The 19062-nt window shown below is 38.3% G+C and overlaps 1 protein-coding gene across 1 annotated transcript; it reads left to right on the top strand.

Moving 5' to 3' along the window:
- LOC134753454 (putative fatty acyl-CoA reductase CG5065) lies at positions 1-19011 on the top strand. The gene is made up of 16 exons (XM_063689328.1): positions 1-71; positions 5904-6081; positions 7261-7351; positions 8453-8575; positions 8955-9079; positions 10295-10406; positions 10647-10693; positions 10967-11076; positions 11486-11553; positions 12423-12630; positions 12809-12906; positions 12994-13234; positions 14175-14358; positions 15340-15461; positions 15972-16105; positions 18889-19011. Coding segments are annotated over exons 1-16 (1950 nt in total). The 5' UTR covers positions 1-70; the 3' UTR covers positions 18997-19011.
- The last annotated feature ends 51 nt before the right edge of the window (positions 19012-19062 follow it).

The raw sequence follows: 19062 nt of genomic DNA, 5'->3' as shown, positions 1-19062 counted from the left end.
TTTATAGTTATTTATTGAAGACCTTTTGAGGTGTCAAAAATTCGTGAAATAATTTAGGATTAAAGGAAAAAGTAAGTTGTTTTTCTTTTAACGCTGTTTTATGATTATTTCCGTTTTTTCAGTGTATTTTAAAACCCCTACGCAAAAAGAGGTGTGTGTACACGTAGTTTGACGCCAATGTCTGTTTGTGGCACCATAGCCCTCAAACGGATTTGGATGCGGTTTTTAGGGTTCCGTATTTCAAAAGGAAAAAAACGGAACCCTTATAGGATCACTCGTGCGCATGGAGACTATATAACTCGTGCGTCTGTCTGTCTGTCAAGACAGCGCCACTTTACTCGGTCCTGTGCGGCCTCTCGCCAATTAATTTCGCCGCTAGGGGCGCTAGTGTAGATGGACGTCTTTCAAAATGTCAAATGCATAGAAGTTTTGGGAGTTTCAAGCATGGAGACTGTATAAAGGAGCCAAATCTCTATGTATGAAAAGTGTCCATCAAAAAACAGTAATTAGGCGGCGCCACCATACACCGAAATACTACCAAAAACAACCTACGTAATTTGGTCGGGTTATTTGTTGCCTTATATGGTTCATGTTATACTCATGTCCCAGAGTCTAACTAGCGCCACCGGAGATATTAAGAACTATTATTTAAAGCTTAACGCGGTCACTTTTACAACAATTCTGCCATAAGAGATTGCGATCCTTTCTATACCATCCATAGTTTCAAGCTTTTTTATCGGGAATTTTCACTCCTTGGGGGGCGAAACTTAAAAAGGGGTACCTTATACATGGAAGCCAGCGCCGTCGGCATCAACGTTCCAACAAAATTTCCTCACCTGATGGTTCCATATAGATCAACTAGATGGTGTCACCGCGGAAAAACTTGTTTACTCCTTAATCTGTGGTGGCTTAAAAAACTCGCATCCAGGCCATAATTGTTAAAAAGAAAAAAAACTTTGTCTTTGCATTTTTAACACAAATTCCGTTTCAAGTATAACACGTTTATGTTTTTTTGTTATTATGGTACCTCACATTTTTTTAATAGTTTTAAAATAATTTAATTTATATGAACATAATATAATCGCTTTTATTAACAACAAGTAACTAAATAGTTTCATTTCACCAACTTCACCAAGTGCCCTACGTGAAACGAAACATTTAAAAAAGCCATAGTAACCGTCAAAGTATAAAAGTCAAACAGAAAATTTAAAATTTTTGAATTTTTATTAATAATTTAAGTATAATCACTATAAATTGTTGAAAATGAGTGCGCCTGGGAGAAAGAAACGATTTCGCCTCTTCGACTTTGCGAATTAAAACAATATTACTCCGAAACGCGTCAATGCTTCGTGGCTCGTGCTAACTAGTGACATACGTAGTATCTCTTATTAGTTATTAGTCTGTGCTAGTTACATTATTAACGTCCCAGTTTTAATAGTGGATTTATATTATTTCGAACTAATTTACTATAAGTGCTACCCGTAGAAAATATCTTTTGAAATTGAAATTGAAATTGAAATCATTTATTGCATATCACATAGCAGGTACAGGTGTTCTTAAATATAAGCTGTTCATGTGACGCCCTGTTAGGGCACGGCAACATAGTTCCACATAGGGAAACATACTTATTTAATCTAACATTATACATATTATTATCTACATATGTGCCAAATAATTAATTAATTATTTTACATTTAAATAAAATCTGCCATGCACAATATTAAATACAATTACAATCAATTTACGATCACAAGTATCACAAAAGAGATATTATATATCTTCAAAAAATTCTCTGATATTATAGTAACATTTATCTAACAGAAATGTTTTTAGTTTCTTGCTAAACAGGCTTAATTTTTTCCCCTCACTAGCTCGGAAAGCCGTCTTTTATCCTTTAAAACAAGCGGGGAAAAACGCATTTTATCCACTAGTGGGGAAAGTAATTTGACCTTGGATGGAGCGTGTTTAAATAGCTTGACAGATAACAAAACGTAAAACGCTCATAATAATGGTTCGTTTAATATTAATTATCATTAAATAAATGGTTTGAGAATCTAATAAAAAATACCAGATTTAGCTTTATTTAATGATTTTAAGTCATAAACCTTAAAATTCCATAATAAATGTTTGTTTTTTAATAATTATGTTAAATATAATTCTGAACGCACAAGTTAAGTCGATGCAATTTCAAAACGCATCATTGACATTTCATACGTCAGAAATGTCAACATTGTCAACAAAAATTTTACTTAAAAACTTCTCACGTAAAAGTACAGAATTTCCAGAGTTTTTTGTTATAATATCGTAAAAAAAATGAGTGATTCCAGTGATGAAGATGATCTAACGCCTATGGATGTTGCACTTTCCTCGCTATAGTGAGGGGAAAAGTTTTGTGTTACACACGGGTGCAAATGTATTTTACTTCTCGTGTGTTAAAACACTCGCTACGCTCGGGATTCTATTTTAGAACCACTCGCTTCGCTCGTGGTTCCACTATAGAATCATTTCGCTTGCTCGTGTTTCAATTCCACACTCGCGGGTAAAATACAACTTTGCACCCTTGTATAACAAATAACTATTGGTTTGTTATGCATGCAAGTTAATGAAAAATAAACGACATTTTTACACATCGTGTTTTTACTTTTGCGACTAAAATATTGTTTCGTGATACCATTTATAAAAGACTGGTATAGTAAATCGTCACTGAATGTGAATAGGTATTACATTACATATTGGCGCCTTTTCCTTGACCGTGTATGAGGTGTATTCATTTTTCACGTGATTGCTTTGCAATAAGGTGAAATAATAGAAACCTCATTGTAGTTCACTGTAAACGGTCAAGGAAAAAGGCGCCATAGTTTTTATTAGTATGCACATGGAGACTGTATAAAGGAGCCAAATCTCTATGTATGAAAAGTGTATCAAAAAACAGTAATTAGGCGGCGCCACCATACACCGAAATACTACCAAAAACAACCTACGTAATTTGGTCGGGTTATTTGTTGCCTTATATGGTTCATGTTATACTCATGTCCCAGAGCCTAACTAGCGCCACCGGAGAAATTAGGAACTATTATTTAAAGCTTAACGCGGTCACTTTTACAACAATTCTGCCATAAGAGATTGCGATCCTTTCTATACCATCCATAAGTATGCATGTGTGCCACGCACACATACGTAAAGGTTAGTTGATCCAGTATCCGCTTGGGGCGTTTGTGTAGACATTTTTTGACATTTACTCGCGAGTTGGCTCTCTTTTACTATACATATACTATTATACTCTTTGCTCCTTATCAAAGATAGATATCACTCCGTAATAGATGGATACAGTCTAAGGAAAAAACGTGCCTCGAAAGTCAAGAAAATTTGATTCTCGTTCAGAGGGCGCTACTAGCTTTGGCCTACTGTCGTATAGATGGCGTTGACGGTTTCGTTTGTTATTTAACAATTTTAACGCATATCAGTGAAAGAACATGGGTCAAAATCATAAAAATAATTAATGCAAATAAAAAAAATCATTTATTTATATTAAAATACATTTTATCGTATTTTTATGAATCTTCATTTTTAGTTTTAAAGTGTGTCGACAGATGGCAGTGAATTTACTGGGGTTACAAAATTTACTATGACAGTACCGCTCTAGTATAAGTTACTCTATGCTCCTTATTCATAATTGTGGTAAATCTTTGTCCATTTTAATAACAAAACTTCCGTGAGTGACCCGTTATTAATGTTTAATAAATTTTCGTCCATCTTTGATTAATCATGGTAAACAAAAGATATAGCTCAAAAAATGTGCCAACTAAAATATATGCAAGTTTAAACAGGTTGAAAAAATGGTACATTTAGACGTTAAAATACCTTTGTGTATATTAGAACGTATTGATTTTATACAAATAAGCATAGAAGAATTTTGAGATCTGTTTTTCTCGACCTACATCTACAGTGGCGCCAACTGGTGAGCACAAAAACGGTAGCCCTCAATGCATTGTGCTTCTAGTCAAGTCTTTCGTCATTATAGTTACATAAGAATATTTAAAGTTTGCACGGAACCCTTGGTGCGCGAGTTAAACGTACTCGCACTTGACCGTTTTTTTTTAAATTACCCACACCTGTCCTGTGCAGTCTTATATCAAAGATAGATATAACTCCGTAATAGATGGATACAGTCTAAGGAAAAAACGTGCCTCGAAAATCACGAAAATTTCATTCTCGATCAGAGGGAGCCACTAGTTTTGGCCTACTCTCGTATAGAGGGCGTTGACAGTTTAGTTTGTTATTTATAATTTTAACGCATATCAGTGAAAGAACACGGGTCAAAATCATATAAAAATAATTAATGCAAATAAAAAAATCATTTATCCATATTTAAATACATTTTAGCGTATTTTTATAAATCTTCATTTTTAGTTTTAAAGTATGCCGATAGATGGCAGTGAATTTACAGCGGTTACAAAATTTACTATGACAGTACCGCTCTATCTTATTATATCCTCTTTGCTTATATATATTAATTACGTATGAATCAAATGAATTAAATTAATAAAGGTTTTAACTATAACATAACACATGAGGGTTTTGTCATCTTGCATATACAAAAGCTAATCCAGTTCAGTTCGCGCTTGAACTCAAATAATATAGGCTTTGTAAACGGTAAAAGTACGTAAAGAATGACCATTTTGTAACAATTTACGTCTTGAATCATACATATTTATGTGATGACTGTGTTTTTTTTAAATTAATTATTCCCTAACACAATGAAAAGAACAATGGAATTAAACGAACCGTTATTGAATATGCGTTTAAAATAGAATAAAATGGTAAAGAAGTAGGTACGTAATAAATATATGTCTAGTAGTGGTAGATAGTATCATTTTGTACCATTTGGAGTTAAAACTCTAGGTCCACAAGTTGTTTCCAGAAATCGCGAAGCGTCTGGTTGACGTAACTGGTGACCGAAGAGCTGGCGGCTTCCTCGCACAACGTATCAGCATTGTGATATAGCGAGGAAATGCCGCCAGCATCCTTGGTACAATGCCTCAAGAGCCTATTTCAGATTTAAGGTAGTTATTAATTTCGTTTACGTATAGTACCACTGTATATATCTTGTATGTAAATAATAGTTAAGTATTTTCAACACACTTGCTCGTAACGTGGAACTTATTGTACCGCTTTTAGACTCATAATCCTTTTTAGATACGAATTAATAGGTACTTATAGAATTTGTGACAGTTTTTTTTTTACTGTTTTAAAATTGATTAATAGTTTTGTGTTTTCCCTCGCAAGTGGGTTTAAGAACGTCGCATGAAACACGTGTGCATTGGTCATTACACACAACGGCTTTCTTATTCATCACAATATCGCGTCGAGTGTAAGAGAAAGATTTAAAGATCGTTTATTTGCATTAAACATTACCAGGTACAAGGTCTTAATAATACTTATAGTGGTAGGTTTACATGTTTAACCTCATTTGGTATGCAAAAGGGTAATTAAAAACTAATATTTTACAATTAGATGATCATTCGTATAAACTAAATAAAACAAATTATGGTTTGGTTCTTATTATCTACATGTATGGTATTTCTAATAGATTTATCCCGTGTCAAAAAATTCACTCACACTAAAAGTTTTGGTCGTTAAGCCATTCATGTGATTTCTTTTTAAATAAAATAATATTCATTGTGCGGAATTCGACCGGTATTCTAATTTTAATAACAAAACTTCCGTGAGACACAGACATATTAAACATATTAATAACGGGTCACTCACGTATTTTAAGTCGAAAACCTCCTCCTCTGATCCTCGGTACGGAGTGAAACATGTCGAGCGTTTTCGACTTAAAATACGTGAGTGACCCGGTATTCTAATCACCAACTTAGCACACTGACTTTTTTTCCCGACAGTGAGCACCATAGACCCCGCAGTCGCCCAAGAGCTAGAATCTTTATCGCGTCACCGCGCGATAGACGAAGCTATAGCGCGGGGTGATTCGGCGGTGCAGGAGTTTTACAAAAATGCAGTTATATTCGTCACCGGCGGCTCTGGGTTTCTGGGGAAGCAGCTTATCGAGAAATTGTTCAGGTACGTCACAAACTGATTAGGGTATGTCACAAAGTATGTCACTAACTGCCGGCCTAGCCCAGGTGACAATCGCTATCGCTTCGACAACGAAACGCTTTGTGTCTCTCTATGACTCTTCCATATTAGTGCGACAGTAACAGTTGCGTTTCGATCGCTACGGAGCGTTAGCGATTGGCGTGTTGGCTACGCGGCCTGATCTGCAGCGGTATCATGGTCGTGTTTTTATCACTTGTCATATCATGCGTCACTTTCGCACTTACGTACTTGTTAGAACGTGACAGGCATGGTGACAAATGATAAAGAGCCAGCCATCTTAGCCCTTCTGATCAACTTGCGGTATGTCACAAAAATGCCACAAACCAGCTGAATTGACTTTAATTTGTGACTAAAAGCGTCACTAAACCTACTAAAAATTACTTCAGGTAAGTATATTACAAAAAAGTGTGTGCGTGTAATCTTTACGCGCGATTGAAGTAAAACTTCTTTGACGTTTATCGCTATGTTGGCACTTTGATGTGTGTAATATCGCGCGGCGCGACTATCTATCGTATCGTTCGTATTGGGATTGCAATGAGGGCTAAAGAACAGCTGTCAGTCATTGAAGTGACAAGTGACATTTGACATTTCGAACTTTGCGAAGACCACCATCTACACTAGCGCCCCTAGCGGCGAATTCATACGCGTTAGCCCTCATTAAAGCGCGCGTTGATCGCATGTGTTGATGTTGATGCGTCAACGAAATGTGGGGAAAATGCGCTTACCGCTGCGTTTATCGCATAAAACGATTTTTACGTGGAAGAACTTGTGGCCCACAAAAATGGCGCTGACTCTCGGGTCAGCATTATGCTGAGGCGAGCCCATTTAGTGGTAAACAATATGTAAATACCTATGTATGTTTTAAATTTAAATTTCCTTATAATGTTACTTTTGTATGTATACTAAGTTTATTACGAGAAAATAAATGTGGTATTTTATATAAAAAGGGACCTTATTGTCGATGGCGCTTACGCCGTTATAAACGATACTCCGATATAAATACAATGCCATCGACAATAAGGTCCCTTTTCATAGAAAATGCCCCAAATGATTAATGATTTATTTATAATTCGAGTGCAGAGGATGTATTAATGATAATTATCTTATACATATAATGATCTTCTCTTATTATATGTCTTTCAGGTCATGTGACATCAAAAGCGTATATCTTCTACTTCGTGAGAAGAAGGGACAAACTTCACAGGAGCGAATTGCCAAGATCTTTCAAGATCCTGTAAGTAGAATTTACAAAATTTACAAATACAAGTAATCTTTTCAACACACTTGCTCATATTAACGTCACAGATCAGTTAACGTGGAACTTGTTGAACCGTTTTTAAGCTTATAAATCTCGTAATCCTAAATATTAAACCCGCGTGCTTTTTCATTATAATTAGCGAACTAGTGCGGTAATACACACACACACACACACACACACACACATTTTTAAATTTTATTTTTACTGTTTTACCAAATACAATTTGATTTGACAATAGACCCGTGTACAGATATTTGTAAGCACCTTGCCGCTCCGATATATCTGATGCCGACTGTACCATCTGATCTGATGATGGACACAGGAGGTGGCCATAGGAACTCTGTGATAAAACAACGCAACCTGTGTTTGGGTTTGCTTCGATGAGTATTACTTGCCCTTGCCTGCCGAAAGAAAAGTACTTACCTACGACGATAAAAGCTTGTATCAAAAATTAAAATTTTTGACAAAAAACTTAGCTATTCCATCTAAAATTATAATATTACTAGCTTTTGCCCGCGACTTCGTCTGCGTAGAGTTAGTAATTTGAGTAGCTTATTTTTTATCCAATCTGCTTTTTATTGATTTCTCTTACAAATTTCCACTCCCTTTTCACCCCCTTAAAGGATGATTTCTGGGATAAAACTACCCTATGTCCTTCCCCGGGAGTCAAACTATCTCTATACCAAATTTCCACTAAATCGGTTTAGCGGTTTAAGCGTGAAGAGGTAACAGACAGACAGACAGACAGACACACTTTCGCATTTATAATTTTTAAAATTGGGGTAAGATTGAAGAGTTTTTTATGAGGGATAAGATGAAAAGTCCTCCATAATGCTTTGGCATACGGAATTTTTTTGCCTTAGATACCCCTCATAAAAAACCCTTCAATCTTACCCCAACGCACCCTAGTAATATATAGTAATATTAGTCATATAGATTTTATTATCTAAAAAATAACAATACATTTCTTAAAAACGAACTTATCTATAAAATAAAACTAAATAAAAACTAAAACTAAATAAAACTAAAATACATCTAGAATAATATAGTATATATAGTATGGATACATATTAATAGGTATTTGAGATCCTGCACAAACGCAAGCCCGACTTCGTGTCGCGCGTGACGCCGGTCAATGGCGACATCACACAACTGCGCATGGCGATTAGCGACCAGGACTGGTACACGATGGTCAATGAGGTACGTATCGAGTATTTCTGTTGTAAGTTCTACAAAAAAAGCGGAGTTTTTTTAAAGTATTGCGTTAAATATACAATTACGCTCATTGGTTGAATATCACTAAGTGTAGGATTTATTTCTCATCTCGTACTGATCATGGCTATTAGCGACCAGAACTGGTACACGATGGTAAATGAGATACGACTATTCCTGATATAAGCTCTAAAATACTGTAGGTTCAACGCCAAAGACCGATTAATCGTCATAGACCACAGAGCAACATAGAGACCTACGTGCATATGCATAAAGTTCATTTTAAGTTTTGACACTTCGGTGACGTGGCATCTGGATGACAGCTTTTGTGTTTGACACAAGAAATGTAATAATCTCTCGTTGCCAGGTGACCGTGATTTTCCACGCAGCGGCGACCATCACCTTCGATGAGCCTCTACGTGTGGCGACCAGAACCAACGTACGGGGGACCATGCAGGCCTTACTGCTGGGAAAGGACTGCAAGAACCTCAAGTGAGTGATAACATAAATATAATGGCTCGTCTACACGATGGACCATCATAGTGGCCCACTATAAGAACCAACGTACGAGGGAACATACAGGCCTTATTACTAGGAAGAAAGGATTGTAAAGAGATCAAGTTAGTAGTGTAGTGTGTCGTCATAATTGCTATAGTATCGCTTATTTATTAGTATCGCTACTGTCATTGTACTTAATGTTACATATACTGATTTGATTGGTTGTCAGTATGTCCAAGTTTTTGATAGTTTTCTTTTCTTTTCTCTTTCATTTTAATTGTAGTACCTAATTACAGTACACATACGCATGGTCTGGAACACTTGGTAAACTTCTATGTAAACATATACCTTTTATAGATGGATACAGTCTAAGAAAAAAACGTGCCTCGAAAATCACGAAAATTTGATTCTCGATCAGATGGCGCCACTAGTTTTGGCCTACACTCGTATAGAGGGCGTTGACTGTTTCGTTTGTTATTTATAATTTTAACGCATACCAGTGAAAGAACATGGGTCAAAATTATATAAAAATAATTAATGCAAATAAAAAAATCATTTATCCATATTTAAATACATTTTATCGTATTTTTATAAATATTTATTTTTAGTTTTAAAGTGTGTCGACAGATGGCAGTGAATTTACTGGTGTTACAAAATTTACTATGACAGTACCGCTCTAGTATAAGTTACTCTATGCTTTTAGTTGAGTCCGTTTATTTTAAGTATGTTTTAGTGAGAGCGTTTAAGGAAGTAAGTGTCATCTCAATCATATATGTACCTAACAATGTAACCTATTATCCTGTCGCATACCTCTGTTGTTTCTCCAATAAATAAAATAAAATAAAATAAAGTTGAACCACTAGATCGACTTATATATTAGTCATAGGCAGTCAAAAAACCTGTGACCTTGACCTCCGACGGTGAACGTGACCTTCGACGAGCCCTCACAGGTCTATGGGTCTCAACCGAAAATCAGCGCTGCGGCTAGCCGTGGCATTACGCTGAGTTGGGGTCCTTTTTTCGTCCGTTCCTTTTATACACTCACTTATGTAACCTACAACCTACCATTATGTGACGTTAATAAATGTATTCTATTCTATTCAACCAGAACAATTATAGATACGTCGAGGTATTAAATAAGACTTCGTTATAAATCTGCTATTTTTACTTTTCCTTCCCGTCAGACTTCCATCAATCTCTCTATTCCAGATCGTTCGTACACGTGTCCACGGCGTACGCGCACGCCACCCACAGCCGCATCGGGGGCACCGTGCGCGAGGACTTCTACGACAGCCCCGGCGACCCCCGCACCATGGTGGACCTCGTCGAGCAGCTGAGTGAGAAGCTGGCCGCCATTAAACCTAAGTGAGATTACCCAATTTCCTGGTAGATGGCGCTTTTTAAAGCGACGGAATTTCTACATCGCGCTGTTAAGATTTTTTTCTAAATACATGAGTTTCGCTTGGTGAGTTTGTGGTATCTGTAGGGCGGGACAGAAGATTCTTTGAATAAATACTTCTACGACAGCCCCGGGACCCCGCACCGTGGTCACATGGTGGACCTGGTCGAGCAGCTGAGTGAGGAGAAGCTGGCTGCCATTAAACCTAAGTGAGTTTACACCATTTCATGGTAGATGGCGCTGGAACGAAACGGCGAAATCCTACATCGCGTTATTAAGATTTTTCCTGATTTGATGATTTCGAATGGTAGAAATTATTTCATAATGATAGCCGTTTGAAAATGTTCAAATATAAGTTATTAGGTAGAAGTATACAGGAGCAAATACCTATTAGGGAATCCATGCACACTTCCAGGCAGTTAGCAACCTGAAGACCTTGCTAGGTTTCGTGCCTAATTTTTATTTTATTTTCTTTCGCTTAGGTTGATCGAGGACTGGCCTAACACCTACGCCTACACCAAAGCCCTGGCCGAGGAGGCTGTGAGGACCATGTCAGGGGACCTGCCCATCTGCATCGTCAGACCCGCCATAGGTGAGCTACAGACAGACCTCTCCACTAATGAGTGTCGTAAATCGCCGCTATACTTACTCAACCTCGTAACTCCAACACTCATTTGATGACAAAAACACCCGTACTCCGAATGAAAGAAAATCGACATTTCCATCAAATGATTGTTGCAGATATGAGGTTGAGTAAGTATAGCGACGATATGTTAAAAAAAACAGTCGTCAACAGTAACAATCCCTAATCTGAATTAATCCGTTTTCTATTGGGATTGCTTGTATGGAGAGGTATACAGTTTTGGGTAAAACAGTACCGCCACCGCCATCGTGTGTGTACATGTATCAATTTGTGTCATTTCAAACGCTTTTTTAACGTGCGTTGAAAAAGCGCTCGTGAATGAGGCCTAAACGTTTTAATAAATGTTTTTTTTTTTCAGTCATAGCATCGAACCTGGAGCCTAGCCCTGGCTGGGTTGACATGAGCAGTGTCTATGGACCTAGTGGGGTAAGTGCAAACCTCTAATAGCCAATTCTAGAAATGACAAAGTGTGCAATGCCAGAATAAAAGGCATGTTTCCATAGTAGTTGGCGTTTATTGTGTTACTGCAGTTACTTCCACTCTTTTTCCTTGCAAAGTTAGCTTGGTCCGATTATATCTTTTTTTAGGGTTCCGTACCCAAAGGGTAAAAACGGGACTCTATTACTTAGACTTCGCTGTCTTTCTGTCTGTCACCAGTCTGTATCTCATGAACCGTGATAGCTAGACAGTTGAAATTTTCACAGATGATGTATTTCCATACTATTCAATATACTCTATGTGTATTTCTGTTGCCGCTATAACAACAAATACTAAAAACAGAATAAAATAAATATTTAAGGGGGGCTCCCATACAACAAACATTACTTTTTTGCCGTTTTTATAGATAATGGTACGGAACTCTCCGTGAGCGAGTCCGACTCGCACTTGGCCGGTTTTTTAATAGCTTATCTCGTATCCCACTGCTGGGCAAAGGTCTCCTTTCTTTCGCCACGGTCTTCTTTCTTTCTTTCTTCTTTTTTCTCATCACGGTTTGGTGTATGCTCTTGCTCCCACCGCTGCAAAATGCGTCGAGGTCGTCCCGCCATCTCTTTTTAATCTAACCCTCCTATCCTCCATCCTATCCTTTGTCTTTCTGGTACCTTGTTGTACATTTTGCTACATTTGTCAGGCTCTTTTCACTCTCTCCTCTCATCTACTCAAAGGTTAACTGGAAGAGAGCTCTCAAAGGGATAAGCGCCTTTGTACATCTTATTATTTGTACCATGTAATTTTTAATATGTATTTTTGTACAATACAGAGTTTACTACTACTAGGTACTAACTACTTTATTTCAGCTCCTCCTCGGCTCCGGTCTTGGCGTCATGCACACCTTCATGGCCGAAGACGGCGCCAAAATCGACCTAATTCCCGTGGACTACGTGAATAACGCCACCATAGTAGCTGGCTGGGCCACGGCAGAACGCCGCAAGAACGGACAGAAGGATATTAAGATATATACCGTGTCGCCGGCTAGAAACCCTATTACGTGGCGTAAGTATATAAGTAAAATCCTAATTCCCATGGAGTGGACTATGTCAATAATGCAACCATAGTAGCTGGCTGGGCCACGGCAGAACGCCGCAAGAACGGACAGAAGGATATTAAGATATATACCGTGTCGCCGGCTAGAAACCCTATTACGTGGCGTAAGTATATAAGTAAAATCCTAATTCCCATGGAGTGGACTATGTCAATAATGCAACCATAGTAGCTGGCTGGGCCACGGCAGAACGCCGCAAGAACGGACAGAAGGATATTAAGATATATACCGTGTCGCCGGCTAGAAACCCTATTACGTGGCGTAAGTATATAAGTAAAATCCTAATTCCCATGGAGTGGACTATGTCAATAATGCAACCATAGTAGCTGGCTGGGCCACGGCAGAACGCCGCAAGAACGGATAAAAGGATATTCAGATATATACCGTGTCGCCGGCTAGAAACCCTATTACGTGGCGTAAGTAGGTATAATCCTAATTCCCATGGAGTGGACTATGTCAATAATGCAACCATAGTAGGTGGCTGGGCCACGGCAGAACGCCGCAAGAACGGACTGAAGGATATTAAGATATATACCGTGTCGCCGGCTAGAAACCCTATTACGTGGCGTAAGTATATAAGTAAAATCCTAATTCCCATGGAGTGGACTATGTCAATAATGCAACCATAGTAGCTGGCTGGGCCACGGCAGAACGCCGCAAGAACGGATAAAAGGATATTCAGATATATACCGTGTCGCCGGCTAGAAACCCTATTACGTGGCGTAAGTAGGTATAATCCTAATTCCCATGGAGTGGACTATGTCAATAATGCAACCATAGTAGGTGGCTGGGCCACGGCAGAACGCCGCAAGAACGGATAGAAGGACATGAAGATAGAGTTAGACCAAGAAAAGCCTGCAACGATTTTGATAGCATAAGCAGTGCATACGCGAAACTCTGCGTAGGGGGCACAAGGGCGCCACTAGCATAGCAAGTAGAATAATTTAGTTCACTATCTTACCTGCAGACAAACTGTGAACAACAGTTTTGCAGGAAACTGTATAACTTGTATGTATAACTTTTGAATAATAAATTTCTCTATCTATCTATCTACTACAATCTGAGGGTCTATTGTGAAACAAGAAAATTTCTTTTTCTAACATCTCTGTCACTCTTGCATATTCGAGCGATAAAGAGGCAGATAGCGAATTTTCGGATTCGCGTGTCCTCTGTAAGCAAACCGCCTTGATGCATCAATGTCATATTTTATTATCTCTGAAAACTTGTCAAAAACCTGTTAAAGGTACAGTATGTATAAGTTACTCTATGGTTTACTAAAAAAGGCTAGTGCTGCACTCTGGCTCGCGCGCCTCTTCGCGGCCCGCCCCGCGGGGCGCGGGCTGCGGGGGGAGGAGCGCGCGCGCGGCTGGACGGCGCGGGGACATAAGATATCCGTGTTCTCGATAGTTGTTTGAATAGCGTAATCTCACAGGTCAAGCCTAGGCAAGACATGAAATATATCTATTGTTAATGGTGCATGTATTTATGGCTATTTATTTACTTTCAGGGGAGATATTAAATATAATGTTCACGAAAGTATACTACTGCGCAAGTTCGCCGAAAGCGGTGTGGTACGTATTCGTACACCACACCAGCCGCTGGTGGGTGTTCTGTCTGCTGACTTGCCTGATGCACTTCATCCCTGGATATCTGGCGGACGGGGTTCTGACGATGCTTGGCAAGAAACCTAAGTGAGTCCCATCTTACAAGAGTCAGACTTGGCAAGCGACGAAGCGACACAGTGTGGACGTGCCAGCATTTAAAAAGATGGGTGGATCAACTATTTTAGTGTGTAATATTGTTTTCGGTTACCGCGATAGTTACTCATGAAATAAAACTATGAAAACGGATTTTATCGCGTATATTGAATTTATAATACATCCCGACGTTTCGAACTCTTTACAGCGTTCGGGGTCAATATACGCGATATAATCCGTTTTCATAGTTTTATTTTAGTGTGTTTTAGTGTTGTTATTTTGTACCGTTTTCTGACTAGCATGCTTAGTAGATGGCCCATTATGGAAATGTCTTATGCTGGCACCACACTTCGCCTTTTTTGGCAAATATTCGTGTTGCATCTCTTTCCTTTGACATACAAAACAAAAGGGATGCAACACGAATATTTGCCAAATACAGCGAAGTGTTGTTCTGGCATTAAAACTCCCACATAAATGCGTTTGTTAAGTTTTAATACCATAAAGTCAATATTTTAACAGTTATTTTTCCCCTGTACAACTAACCGTGACCATGGCAACAATTGACACGGAAGGGTCCCACTGATTATCCACTGATTATAGAACAAAAAATTGACAGTTCCGAACAACTGACAGGCCGATATCGTCCGGCGGACTGGCGGAGTTCCTCGCTACGCTCAAGATTCTATCTTAGAACCACTCACTTCGCTCGTGATTCAATTATAGAATCTTTCGCTTTCTCGGGACTCAAAATCAATACTCGCAAGGAGTTACCAACTTTCCTCTCTTGTTGCACAAATAATTAGGAATTAAACGAACTTACCTGTAAGTGAAGTTCGATTCTAATTATATGAACCGCACAAACTTCGAAATGATGTAATTAACTTGTAGTAGGCGCTATCAGCGTGCCTTTGATCATGACTTTTAGAGCAATAATTCAGAGTAAAAATGAAACATTTTCAACGATTATGTTTCCAGAGCGATGAAATTATACCAACTGGCGTTCAACCTATCTTCTGTGCTGGCTTACTTCACCTGCCATGAGTTCCACTTCCAGGACGACAATCTAGTGAAGTTACACAACAGTTTATCCAAAACAGGTACGTTAAGCTATGAGTTGGAGTAAGAGGAACGCGCTGTCTCACTCATAAAACCTGCCTTATATATGCTTGTGTTGGTTCAACTTCACGAGTTTCACTTCAATCTCGTAAAGTTGCACAACAGTTTATCCAACTGGTACGTTACTGGTATGTATGCTTAGATCTTTAAAACTACGCAACGGATTTTGACGCGGTTTTTTTTAATAGAAAGAGTGATTCAAGGGGAAGGTTTATATGTATAGTTTGTAAAGGTTTTGTGTAAATTAGTTGAACTACCCGTGCAAAGCCGGGGCGGGTCGCTAGTTTTATATATGGGGTATTTTGTATGAAAAAGGACCTTATTGTCGATGGCGCTTACGCCTCACAGCGCGGCGCGGCATTGTATTTACAATAAGGCCCCTTTTCATAGAAAATACCACATATAATAATATATAAAAAATTGTAGTAGCAGACGCACATCTGCTTGATAAAAATTACTTTTGCCCCTTTTCCTCATTATTTAACTTTCAGACCAAGACCTATACAACTTCGATGTAGAGAAGATGGACTGGACCCAGCAAATGATCACGTGGGCCATCGGCTTGAGGAAGTACATCATCAAGGATGGCCTCAAGGACACGGAGTATGCCGTCAAAAAGCAGAGGGTATGTGTATAGCAAAGTGTTTACATACATACATACTTCTGCGGCATACCTACTTCCGTGAGAATCAGACATACTATCTCTGGCTAAAAATTTTATGTTTACAGAATCAACGTTTGTAATTCCTACATATTTATCTTAAAAATAATAAATCAGTAGGTATAGGTACAAAAACTTGTCAAGTGACAACCCCGTGCCGACACTCGCAGCTCGGTCATAAAACTGCGGCGCGCAAAGAAGATTCACGGTTCGTGCGCGGTTATAAGTTTCAATTTTGCTTGCAGGCGGCGAGTGTAGGTATAATTTTATACCTAAATCTGGCTTTTGTGAAGGAGTGAATTTTCTGTACGGTAGTACTATTAGTTATTCTGTGGTATAGCGTAAGAACAAGTTTGTTCTGTTAAAGGAGAAAACACCATACATCATTAAATAAAGGATTTAATACATAAAAACCACGGAAAACAGGCATAGCTTAGGTAAATCACACTCCGACGCGACACCTTGATGGCGAGCGATCCTCCCTATCTAAGATAAGACAAGATAAGATAAGATAAAAGATAAAAAGGTTTTTATTGCACAGAACGAATACAATTGTAATTGTTGTTGTAATTGTTGTATCTGGCCTATAACTTACTGATTTTATTTGTCTTTCTATATACATTTTATTTTTTGAACTAAGACATTTTTCAGTTTCCTTATATCGAAATTAGGTGATGGTCGCACTACGATTGGCGCGTCCCGAACTGTCAGACGAGGATCGCTCGCCATCAAAGATAGATATAACTCCGAAATAGATGGATACAGTCTAAGGAAAAAACGTGCCTCGAAAATCACGAAAATTTGATTCTCGATCAGATGGCGCCACTAGTTTTGGCCTACTCTCGTATAGAGGACGTTGACGGTTTCGTTTGTTATTTATAATTTTAACGCATATCAGTGAAAGAACATGGGTCAAATTCATATAAAAATAATTAATGCAAATAAAAAAATCATTTATCCATATTTAAATACATTTTAACGTATTTTTATAAATCTTCATTTTTAGTTTTAAAGTATGTCGATAGATGGCAGTGAATTTAAAGTGGTTACAAAATTTACTATCACAGTACCGCTCTATCTTATTATATCCTCTTTGCTCGCCATCAAGGCGTCGCGTCGGAATGGCATTTACCTCATTTATCTAATCCATACTAATATTATAAATGCGAAAGTATGTCTGTCTGTGTGTTACCTCTTCACGCTTAAACCGCTGAACCGATTTAGTTGAAATTTGGTATACAGAAAGTTTGAGTCCCGGGGAAGGACATAGGATACTTTTTATCCCAGAACTCACCCCTTAACGGGGGTGAAAAGGGGGGTGGAAATTTGTATGCGGAATCAATAACCGCTGAACCGATTTAGATGAAACTTGGTATGTGGACGATAGTTTGAGCTGTGGGAAAGGATATAGAATAACTTTTATCCCCGAAATCATCCCTTAAGGGTGTAAAAAATGGGGTGGAAATGTATAGTGTGGACCAATTTGGGGGTGAAAAAGGATGGATTAAAAAGCAGAGAGAGAAAAAGGTACCCAAATTACTAATTCCACGCAGACGAAGTCTCGGGCAAAAGCCAGTTGTTCATAAAGCACACATTACTTCGAATCCGCGAGCGATCGTCGGCAGCGGCAGCGGCGTTCTTTGACTAAAATAATAGTAGTAGACTACTTAGTAGTTATAGTTTCAATTTTTATTCTGTGTAGCAAGCTAGCAAAGCAAGGGTACAATCGCGTACACGTACATACATATATCTCGTATCGTCCGCAACGTGTCCCGCCCCGCCCTATGCTGTCCTGCACACTCCGCTGGCTCCACAGAAAACCAGCGCAGTTGACCACGCTAGTCGTGCCAGCTGCATTGCTGAGTGGAGACCATTTCGGCTTAATATCTCTATTTCTACAGTTTCGTTAATCTTTGTCTCGTATTTGCTATATGTGTGTTGTATTGATGTGTTGTCTGAATATAGTTATTTGTTATACAAGGGTGCAAAGTTGTATTTTACCTGCGAGTGTGGAATTGAAACACGAGCAAGCGAAAGGATTCTATAGTTGAACCACGAGCGAAGCGAGTGGTTCTAAAATAGAATCCTAAGCGCAGCAAGTGTTTCAACACACGAGAAGTAAAATACATTTGCACCCGTGTGTAACACAAAACTTTTCACCTCACTATAGCGAGGAAAGTGCCACATCCACAGGCGTTAGATCATCTTCATCACTGAAATCACTAATTTTTTTACGATATTATAACAAAAAACTCTGGAAATTCTCTATTTTTACGTGAGAAATTTTAAGTAAAAATTTTGTTGGCAATGTTGACATTTCTGACGTATGAAATGTCAATGATGCGTTTTGAAATTGCATCGACTCAACTTGTGCGTTCAGAATTATATTTAACATCATTATTAAAAAACAAACGTTTCTTATGGAACTTTAAGGTTTATGACATAAAAACATTAAATAAAGCTAAATTTAGTATTTTTTATTAGATTCTCAAACCATTTGTTTAATGATAATTAATATCAAACGAATCATTATTATGAGCGTTTTAGGTTTTGTTATCTGTCAAGCTACTTAAACACGCTCCATCCAAGGTCAAATTATTTTCCCCACTAGTGGGTAAAATGCGTTTTTCCCCGCTTGTTTTAAAGGATAAAAGACAACTTTCCGAGCTAGTGAGGGGAAAAATGATTTCTATTCTATTCTATCATCTAAGAATGTCACCCAGAATAACCGAATCATCATATTTTAGGTGCTTCAATTGCTGAGCTACGGAGTCGGCGCGCTGTACCTCTACGCGATATACAAGCTGATTACATTAGTCTGTTGGGTTGTTTGTCTGTTTGTTGCTATGTTTTAAATAAATCACGGGTTTTCTATTTCGTGTCTTTTTTTACCTGAACTTATTATAACATGTATAGTCAGT

This window comes from Cydia strobilella, chromosome 27, assembly GCF_947568885.1.
Source record: "Cydia strobilella chromosome 27, ilCydStro3.1, whole genome shotgun sequence".
Lineage (NCBI taxonomy): Eukaryota > Metazoa > Arthropoda > Insecta > Lepidoptera > Tortricidae > Cydia > Cydia strobilella.
The sequence above is the reverse complement of the archived record's forward strand: the minus strand, read 5'-3'. Positions and strand labels throughout refer to the sequence as shown.